General features: G+C 28.2%; 1 protein-coding gene and 1 pseudogene across 1 annotated transcript; both read right to left on the bottom strand.

The window, feature by feature from the left end:
* Positions 1–505: 505 nt before the first annotated feature.
* LOC121123158 (uncharacterized) lies at positions 506–4,724 on the bottom strand (annotated as a pseudogene).
* Positions 4,725–9,758: 5,034 nt separating this feature from the next.
* On the bottom strand, positions 9,759–10,734 carry LOC121123157 (uncharacterized). Its single transcript, XM_040718276.2, is given in 5 exon segments — positions 9,759–10,139; positions 10,200–10,214; positions 10,277–10,306; positions 10,309–10,460; positions 10,556–10,734. Coding segments are annotated over 5 exon segments (645 nt in total). The 3' UTR covers positions 9,759–9,870.
* Positions 10,735–11,552: the final 818 nt, after the last annotated feature.

Below are 11,552 nucleotides of genomic sequence, written 5' to 3'. Positions count from 1 at the left end.
CGGCAACAGTAGCGACATATGTATTCATTTTTAATTTGTAAAAGCACCAATGATATTAAATATATTCAAACAATAACAGAAAAATATAGATAGCTTGTGTTAGATTTTAGTTGTCTATTTGTCAAACTAAAGGATTCTAGGCAAAGAGTGGACACTCAAGGTAAGGAAAGTAGGGTTTAGTAGTTCTTAATTCTGATTGGCTTAAAATTAGAAGCTGATATATGTTCCTCAAGGCACGCAGCCACTTTCAAAAGGCCGTCTCCCCCCTAGTGAAAAGATAATAATAATATATAATATAGTTCGGTGTTAGGAACAAGTCTTCATTGTTTTTAGATTGAATTTTTATTTTTCACTTGGCTGCTCTTTCCTAGAGTCCTTTAAGTCAACCCTGCTCTGAGTATTGGACTTTTTATGTGAAACCATTTAAAAAAAAATTATATATCTTAGTAATAATGAAATCGCAGCTTCATTACTTTTCCTCATGTAAGCAATAAAACATTTACACTTTTTTATAATGAAGTAATTTATTATTTTGCTCAAAATATACCCATTCTATAGTATGAATATAATTAATGTGAAAATTCAACTAATAAATATATATTTATTTTTAAGACTGATTTTAGATATCTATGTAATAAGTTTGGGCTGTTGTTCCGGTTTTAGGATTTTTGTACGTAAGAGTTAATCCCTTGGCACGTCTAACTTTTTCTGCCCATAGTGTGATGGTCAATACTTCTTTCTGGAATTTGGATCACTGACATGAATATGGAGCTTATCACCATCAACTTCTCCCTTCAGATTCATATCACCTAAACGGGTACTCTTTTTGGCATTGGATTTGTGAAATATCTACGAATTGGCCATCTAAAATATTTACCCGATTGTTCTAAAATATTTAATTACTATAACATTTGGTCATATCTGAATATTTTTTAGCAAGACTTACCCATAATTCCGTTGGCTGAATGTGAAGGGAGTTTAAAGGATTAAATATGCATGTTTGTAAAAGAAAATAATATTACCTTGTCCAAAGATTGCATATGCTCCAATTTTTCTAAGTAAACAATCTCCATTTCACTAGGATTGGAGCCCACTGGATTTAAATATTTAAGTTCATTCGTCAACTTTTCAAATCCTTCTTGATTTTTGTATCTTCCTTCCAATTTCCAAAAAGTAAGGGAAGTTTTTCCATTTTTTTAACTCGTCTAATTTTTTAGATATTAAATAGAAAAACATGGGATATTCAGTTTGTTAATTTGAGAGTCTAATAAAAGTTGGAGGATGAAGGAATCTAACTTACATTCCATGTTGGGCTTCACACTGGGAGAAGAAAAGAAGTGTAACTGTAATCAAACTTGAAAATATAACTTTCATATTGATATCTTGGCTAACGCGTGTACTTTCAATATGTATGCGTTCATGCTGAAAAACTGTGCTTTTAACTTAGTTTTTGCAATTGTTAATGACACATTTGCAAAAATATTGATATGTAAATACATTTATAGACCAATGACATCAATGACTTTGTTTCAATATGTAATTTTGCAAATATAATAAATACTCCTATATCAATTAATACGTTATACCTTTGTCCCAGGTTTGCAGCACCTGAACCACATAAGCACATCCAAACATCAAAATCTTAGATATTCCTCAAAAATGGGGATGGAGATTATGTTCACATTGAAAGGCATCAGGGATGGACAAAAGTTCATCTCCCCATTTAACACTAGTTTGATTAGTTTTTCACTTTACTGCAAATATTCGGGACAAATATACAACGATATCAAACGCCATTTTTTGTTGCTAAATTATAAAAGATTTATTATATAAGTTATTTCCAAATATATTCCTGATGATATTTTTCATCGATATCACAAATAAAGGCATTGTGTTATCTTTTTTTTTTTAAAGTTGTTTTGGTGTTTTTTTTATGTAGTACATTAATTTTTTTCAATATTACATTTTTAAGTACAATGATTTGCTTTTTTATAAGAGTTTGTAACATGGATAATTAGGTCATACCAAAGGGAAATTAATTTTAAACCAAAATTTATAATTATGTTTTTTAGAACACAATTTTTTTTTTTGGGAAATAAAATAATTTTTGCACAGGGCTAATTTTTCCAAATTTTTATAAAAAATGATCCCATGTCCTTTTTTTTTTATATATATAGGGTCTTCTTTTTCTCAGATAACTTATGTAATGAAGAGCTTGATAGGGTATGTTGACTTTAATTTTTGCACTTTAAAACTACCACTTAGTGAGTGCCCAGATATAACTACTTATAAGACTTGGTCCAATACTTTGAAAGTGATTCCTTACAGGAAAATCTTATAAAGATATTTTGCTCAATAATTGATCTCAAATAGTTGAGCGTTGTTTAAAAGACTCAAATTTTATCAATCTCACATCGAAATGAGAAACTCGATTGACGTCAAGGAAGACGAAAGTGAAAATAACGTAATAAATTTTAAATGTTTTAATTTAATACAGATTGTTTTTTTTTTTTTAAAAAATAAGTCACATATAAGAGTTGACAGTAAAATAATATTCATATAATTAAAAATCGAATTAAAAATAATCCAGAGTTGAACCTTTATTTTTTACGTTTGCTTAATCATTGCTCCATGTCTCTCATAATGACAGTAATATTAACTAGAAAATCAATTTGCTGGCTACAGATTATTCATTTGGATTATGGAACTTATTTCTACAGACACAGGTCAAGGGCGTTCCCAGGGGTGGGCTGTAGCCCTTCCCAAATCAAGTGTTGTTTGCCTCTTTGCAAAAAATGTAATATTTGAGATTTAATTTTTCAATATTTTTGTAAAAAAATAAAAATTTAATTTTTAAATGTTTTTGGCCAAAAATTTAGTTTTTCAAATATTTTGTATGTTAACTTTAACTTTATGTAAATAACTATTGATTTTTGATTTTATTCTCCTAAAAAATTAATATTTGAATTTTTTTATAAAATTTATATTTCAAATTTTTTCCCGAAAATTGAAATATTTTATGAAGAGTTGTAGATTTCTAATTTATTTTTTTTGTATTTCATTTCTTTTGATAATAAATATGGATTTTGAATAATTTTTCCAAAATATTTCATTTTTTAAATTTTTTTCCAAAATATTTAATTTTTTAATTTTTTTTCCAAAATATTCAATTTCTTTGCTAATAGCTGTGGAATTTTTTTCTACAAATTAAATATTTGAAATTTCTTTTCAAATAATTTAATCTTTTGTGAAAAGCTGTATATTTTTGGAAAAAATTATGATTTTGAGATTTTTGGATTAGGCCACGCTCCTGGTAATTGGTATTTTCTTTTAATTTACAAATTTGTTGCATACATATTTGACAAATCATGTTGAAACTTTGTTTTCAACATTTAATATTATTCCCCTTCTTGTAAGATATTTTATTTATTTTCATTTTATGACTGAAAACTCTGAGAAATCGAGAATAAATACCGTGATATTTGAATTTTTATAAAATATGCTTAAGTCAGTCTGTGTGAGTTCGAATCCCGGTCACTCCTAAAAAAGGAAAAGCATATTGGTTATGTTAATTGTTTTCAATATATTTCTTTGATAAAAATGATTAATTGTAGAACTACATTGTCAACTTATACCTACAGATGCTCTTAGGAAAGAGAAGAAAAGATGTTTAAAATAATAATAATGAAACATAAAACATGTATGTTAACTGCGTAAGTTTGTATGTTAACTTCTCCCTCTGAAGTCAGAACTATCACCTATCTGTATTGTATATTGTTTTAAAATGCAAAATTATTTAAATATAATTACAATATCAATTTTAACATGTTCTCAATTCTATTTTAAGTGTAGAAAGTCGTCATCTTTATAGCAGATAACTTTATTTTACACTTAAATCATATAATATGTAGCTGATAATAACAAGGTTCTTAATTCTATAGTAACATATGCTTCATTCCTGCATTCTTCTTTCGATCTTTTTCTCCCTACAAAAAGTCAACTCTACTTAATTTTTATAATAACTATAGATTTTTGAAATTTTTTTTAAATAATTTCAATTTTTAGATTCAGCTTTGCAAAAAAATTCCATAAAAAACCAAGGGAAAATATATATAAAAAATCTTTGCGCACAGCCCTTTTTGCCCTCTACCCAGTGCTCATTTATTTTTCATTTCTTTTGTATTCTAAAATAAAAACGTTAGTATATGTTGATAAATTAACCATCTTAGTCAAAAGTTTAAGAACCAACGGCACCAACCTCTGAATGTCTCTCAAGTAATCCAATTTTTGTCAATGGAATATATTTTGACTTACACGGATTCAGAGGGTGAGAGACCGAAAATAAGAGCATTGATTTTTTTAAAGTAGGCAATAAGTGCCACCCTAATTTACATGAGTAAAAACGCACCAAGGTCAAGGATTACAAATATAGTGTTGCTTGAGAATACAAATAGAGTAAACAAAGATCTCAATCATTATAATCACTCAAAGGAATTCACACGTTAAAAAAAAAGTTTTTTAGATATTATAAGAAATCAATAAAAAGGCATCCACATTGAGTTTGCTTTCTCAAATGAGATTTGTTCATCCCTCCTATTGAGGGAAAAATTGATCAATGTATTACAATTTCTAGAGCAATATCAAATTATTGATTTCAATCAAATTATCTATTTGGGTGATGTAATGTTACCGGAGCCGGCAACAGTAGCGACATATGTATTCATTTTTAATTTGTAAAAGCACCAATGATTTAAATATATTCAAACAATAGCAGAAAAATATAGATTTTGTGTTAGATTTTAGTTGTCTATTTGTCAAACTAAAGGACTTTAGGCAGTGGATCTTAGGTCAAAGTAGGGTTTAGTAGTTCTTAATTCTGATTGGTGATGAAAAAATTAGAAGCTGATATATGTTCCTAACGAACCTCTTAACAAGCGCAGCCACTTTCAAAAGGCCGTTAATCTTTAGCTAGTGAAAAGATAATAATAATATATAATATAGTTCGGTGTTAGGAACAAGTCTTCATTGTTTTTAGATTGAATTTTATTTTTCGGACTTGGCTGCTAATTTCCCTAGAGTCCTTTAAGTCAACCCTGCTCTGAGTATTGGACTTTTTATGTGAAACCATTTAAAAAAATTATATATCTTAAGTAATAATGAAAACGCAGCTTCATTACTTTTCCTCATGTAAGCAATAAAACATTTACACTCTTATATAATGAAGTAATTTATTATTTTGCTAAAAATATACCCATTCTATAGTATGAATATAATTAATGTGAAAATTCAACTAATAAATATATATTTATTTTTAAGACGATTTTAGATATCTGTGTAATAAGTTTGGGCTGTTGTTCCGGTTTTAGGATTTTTGTACGTAAGAGTTAATCCCTTGGCACGTCTAACTTCTTGTGCCCATAGTGTGATGGTCAATACTTCTTCTCTGGAATTTGGATCACTGACATGAATATGGAGCTTATCACCATCAACTTCTCCCTTCAGTTTCATATCACCTAAACGGGTACTCTTTTTTGGCATTGGATTTGTGAAATATCGGCGTTGGCCATCTAAAATATTTGCCCGATTGTTCTAAAATATTTAATTAATATAACATTTGGTCATATCTGAATATTTTTAGCAAGACTTACCCATAATTCCGTTGGCTGAATGTGAAGGGAGTTTAAAGGATTAAATATGCATCGTTTGTAAAAGAAAAATAATATTGTGTCCAAAGATTGCATATGCTCCAATTTTTTCTAAGTAAACAATCTTCATTTCACTAAATTGGAGCCCACTGGATATAAATATTTGAGTTCATTCGTCAACTTTTCAAATCCTTCTTGATTTTTGTATCTTCCTTCCAATTTCCAAAAGTAAGGGAAGTTTTTCCATTTTTTTAACTCGTCTAATTTTTTTAGATATTAAATAGAAAAACATGGGATATTCGGTTTGTTAATTTGAGAGTCTAATAAAAGTTGGAGGATAAAGGAATCTAACTTACATTCCATGTTGGGCTTCACACTGGGAGAAGAAAAGAAGTGTAACTGTAATCAAACTTGAAAATATAACTTTCATATTGATATCTTGGCTAAAGCGTGTACTTTCAATATGTATGCGTTCATGCTGAAAAACTGTGCATTTTATCGTTAAACCGATGGATCCAGCAATGTTTGGAAAGCATACAGATTTAGTTTTTGCAATTGTTAATTACACATTTGCATAAAATATTGATAGGTAAAGGAACATTTATAGACGAATGACATCAATGACCAAAACAATATGCCATTTTGCAAATATAAAAATTCTTCCTTTATAGGCCCTCAGGGTGGTACGTTATACCTTTGTCCCAGGCTGCAAAGCACCTGAACTTCCATAATCACAGACAAACATCAAAATCTTAGATATTCCTCAAAAATGGGGATGGAGATTATGTTCACTTTGAAAGGCATCAGGGATGGACAAAAGTTCATCTCCCCATTTAACACTAGTTTGATTAGTTTTTCACTTTACTGCAAATATTCGGGACAAATATACAACGATATCAAACGCCATTTTTTGTTGCTAAATTATAAAAGATTTATTATATAAGTTATTTCCAAATATATTCCTGATGATATTTTTCATCGATATCACAAATAAAGGCATTGTGTTATCTTTTTTTTTTTAAAGTTGTTTTGGTGTTTTTTTATTTAGTACATTAATTTTTTCAATATTACATTTTTAAGTACAATGATTTGCTTTTTTATAAGAGTTTGTAACATGGATAATTAGGTCATACCAAAGGGAAATTAATTTTAAACCAAAATTTATAATTATGTTTTTTAGAACACAATTTTTTTTTTGGGAAATAAAATAATTTTTGCACAGGGCTAATTTTTCCAAATTTTTATAACAAAATGATCCCATGTCCTTTTTTTATATATATATCGTCTTCTTTTTCTCAATAACTTATGTAATGAAGAGCTTGATAGGGTATGTTCCTTTAATATTTGCACTCTAACTACCACTGGGTAGTGAGTGCCCACGACTAACTACTTATAAGACTTGGTCCAATACTTTGAAAGTGATTCCTTACAGGAAAATCTTATTAAGATATTTTGCTCAATAATTGATCTCAAATAGTTGAGCGTTGTTTAATTAGACTCAAATTTTATCAATCTCACATCGAAATGAGAAACTTCGATTGACGTCAAGGAAGCGAAAGTGTATAACGTAATAAATTTTAAATGTTTTAATTTAATACAGATTGTCTCAGACTTTTTTTTTCAAAAAATAAGTCACATATAATGAGAGAGTAAAATAATATTCATATAATTCGAAAAATCGAATTAAAAATAATCCAGAGTTGAATTTTTTTACGTTTGCTTAATCATTGCTCCATGTCTCTCATAATGACAGTAATACATAACTAGAAAATCAATTTGCTGGCTACAGATTATTCATTTGGATTATGGAACTTATTTCTACAGACACAGGTCAAGGGCGTTCCCAGGGGGTGGGCTGTAGCCCTTCCCAAATCAAGTGTTGTTTACTCTTTGCAAGAAAATGTAATATTTGAGATTTAATTTTTCAATATTTTTCCAAAAAATAAAAATTTAATTTTTCAAATGTTTTTGGCCAAAAATTTAGTTTTTCAAATATTTTGTATGTTAACTTTAACTTTATGTAAATAACTATTGATTTTTGATTTTATTCTCCTAAAAAATTAATATTTGAATTTTTTTATAAAATTTATATTTCAAATTTTTTCCGAAAATTGAAATATTTTATGAAGAGTTGTAGATTTCTAATTTATTTTTTTGTATTTCATTTCTTGTGATAATAAATATGGATTTTGAATAATTTTTCCAAAATATTTCATTTTTAAATTTTTTTCCAAAATATTTAATTTTTTAAATTTTTTTCCAAAATATTCAATTTCTTTGCTAATAGCTGTGGAATTTTTTTCTACAAATTAAATATTTGAAATTTCTTTTCAAATAATTTAATCTTTTGTGAAAAGCTGTATATTTTGGAAAAATTATGATTTTGAGATTTTTGGATTAGGCCACGCTCCTGGTAATTGGTATTTTCTTTTAATTTACAAATTTGTTGCATACATATTTGACAAATCATGTTGAAACTTTGTTTTCAACATTTAATATTATTCCCCTTCTTGTAAGATATTTTATTTTCATTTTATGACTGAAAACTCTGAGAAATCGAGAATAAATACCGTGATATTTGAATTTTTATAAAATATGCTTAAGTCAGTCTGTGTGAGTTCGAATCCCGGTCACTCCTAAAAAAGGAAAAGCATATTGGTTATGTTAATTGTTTTCAATATATTTCTTTGATAAAAATGATTAATTGTAGAACTACATTGTCAACTTATACCTACAGATGCTCTTAGGAAAGAGAAGAAAAGATGTTTAAAATAATAATAATAAAACATAAAACATGTATGTTAACTCTGTAAGTTTGTATGTTAACTTCTCCCTCTGAAGTCAGAACTATCACCTATCTGTATTGTATATTGTTTTAAAATGCAAAATTATTTAAATATAATTACAATATCAATTTTAACATGTTCTCATTCTATTTTAAGTGTAGAAAGTCGTCATCTTTATAGCAGATAACTTTATTTTACACTTAAATCATATAATATGTAGCTGATAATAACAAGGTTCTTAATTCTATAGTAACATATGCTTCATTCCCGCATTCTTCTTTCGATCTTTTTCTCCCTACAAAAAAGTCAACTCTACTTAATTTTTATAATAACTATAGATTTTTGAAATTTTCTTTAAATAATTTCAATTTTTAGATTCAGCTTTGCAAAAAAATTCCAAAAAAACCAAGGGAAAATATATATAAATAAATCTTTGCGCACAGCCCTTTTTGCCCTCTACCCAGTGCTCATTTATTTTTCATTTCTTTTGTATTCTAAAATAAAAACGTTAGTATATGTTGATAAATTAACCATCTTAGTCAAAAGTTTAAGAACCAACGGCACCAACCTCTGAATGTCTCTCAAGTAATCCAATTTTTGTCAATGGAATATATTTTGACTTACACGGATTCAGAGGGTGAGAGACCGAAAATAAGAGCATTGATTTTTTAAAGTAGGCAATAAGTGCCACCCTAATTTACATGAGTAAAAAACGCACCAAGGTCAAGGATTACAAATATAGTGTTGCTTGAGAATACAAATAGAGTAAACAAAGATCTCAATCATTATAATCACTCAAAGGAATTCACACGTTAAAAAAAAGTTTTTAGATATTATAATGTATTCATTTTTAATTTGTAAAAGCACCAATGATATTAAATATATTCAAACAATAGCAGAAAAATATAGATAGTTTGTGTTAGATTTTAGTTGTCTATTTGTCAAACTAAAGGACTTTAGGCAAAGAGTGGACACTCAAGGTAAGGAAAGTAGGGTTTAGTAGTTCTTAATTCTGATTGGCTTAAAATTAGAAGCTGATATATGTTCCTCAAGGCACGCAGCCACTTTCAAAAGGCCGTCTCCCCCCTAGTGAAAAGATAATAATAATATATAATATAGTTCGGTGTTAGGAACAAGTCTTCATTGTTTTTAGATTGAATTTTTATTTTTCACTTGGCTGCTCTTTCCCTAGAGTCCTTTAAGTCAACCCTGCTCTGAGTATTGGACTTTTTATGTGAAACCATTTAAAAAAATTATATATCTTAAGTAATAATGAAAACGCAGCTTCATTACTTTTCCTCATGTAAGCAATAAAACATTTACACTCTTATATAATGAAGTAATTTATTATTTTGCTCAAAATATACCCATTCTATAGTATGAATATAATTAATGTGAAAATTCAACTAATAAATATATATTTATTTTTAAGACCGATTTTAGATATCTGTGTAATAAGTTTGGGCTGTTGTTCCGGTTTTAGGATTTTTGTACGTAAGAGTTAATCCCTTGGCACGTCTAACTTCTTGTGCCCATAGTGTGATGGTCAATACTTCTTCTCTGGAATTTGGATCACTGACATGAATATGGAGCTTATCACCATCAACTTCTCCCTTCAGTTTCATATCACCTAAACGGGTACTCTTTTTTGGCATTGGATTTGTGAAATATCTACGAATTGGCCATATAAAATATTTGCCCGATTGTTCTAAAATATTTAATTAATATAACATTTGGTCATATCTGAATATTTTTTAGCAAGACTTACCCATAATTCCGTTGGCTGAATGTGAAGGGAGTTTAAAGGATTAAATATGCACGTTTGTAAAAGAAAAATAATATTACCATGTCCAAAGATTGCATATGCTCCAATTTTTCTAAGTAAACAATCTTCATTTCACTAGGATTGGAGCCCACTGGATATAAATATTTGAGTTCATTCGTCAACTTTTCAAATCCTTCTTGATTATTTGTATCTTCCTTCCAATTTCCAAAAAGTAAGGGAAGTTTTTCAATTTTTTTAACTCGTCTAATTTTTTAGATATTAAATAGAAAAACATGGGATATTCAGTTTGTTAATTTGAGAGTCTAATAAAAGTTGGAGGATAAAGGAATCTAACTTACATTCCATGTTGGGCTTCACACTGGGAGAAGAAAAGAAGTGTAACTGTAATCAAACTTGAAAATATAACTTTCATATTGATATCTTGGCTAAAGCGTGTACTTTCAATATGTATGCGTTCATGCTGAAAAACTGTGCTTTTATGGTTAATTTGATGGATCCAGCAATGTTTGGAAAGCATACACAACTTAGTTTTTGCAATTGTTAATTACACATTTGCAAAAATATTGATATGTAAATACATTTATAGACGAATGACATCAATGACTTTGTTTCAATATGTAATTTTGCAAATATAATAAATACTCCTATATCAAATAATACGTTATACCTTTGTCCCAGGTTTGTAGCACCTGAACCACATAATCACATCCAAACATCAAAATCTTAGATATTCCTCAAAAATGGGGATGGGGATTATGTTCACTTTGAAAGGCATCAGGGATGGGCAAAAGTTCATCTCCCCATTTAACACTAGTTTGATTAGTTTTTCACTTTACTGCAAATATTCGGGACAAATATACAACGATATCAAACGCCATTTTTTGTTGCTAAATTATAAAAGATTTATTATATAAGTTATTTCCAAATATATTCCTGATGATATTTTTCATCGATATCACAAATAAAGGCATTGTGTTATCTTTTTTTTTTAAAGTTGTTTTGGTGTTTTTTTATTTAGTACATTAATTTTTTCAATATTACATTTTTAAGTACAATGATTTGCTTTTTATAAGAGTTTGTAACATGGATAATTAGGTCATACCAAAGGGAAATTAATTTTAAACCAAAATATATAATTTATGTTTTTTTAGAACACATTTTTTTTTTTGGGAAATAAAATAATTTTTGCACAGAGCCAATTTTTCCAAATTTTTTAACAAAATGATCCCATGTTCTTTTTTTTATATATATCGTCTTCTTTTTCTGATATGACTTATGTAATGAAGAGCTTGATAGGGTATGTTCCTTTAATATTTGCACTCTAACTACCACTGG

This window comes from Lepeophtheirus salmonis, chromosome 8 (assembly GCF_016086655.4).
Source record: "Lepeophtheirus salmonis chromosome 8, UVic_Lsal_1.4, whole genome shotgun sequence".
Classification (NCBI taxonomy): Eukaryota; Metazoa; Arthropoda; class Copepoda; order Siphonostomatoida; family Caligidae; genus Lepeophtheirus; species Lepeophtheirus salmonis.
This window is presented reverse-complemented; position numbering and strand designations above follow the sequence as displayed.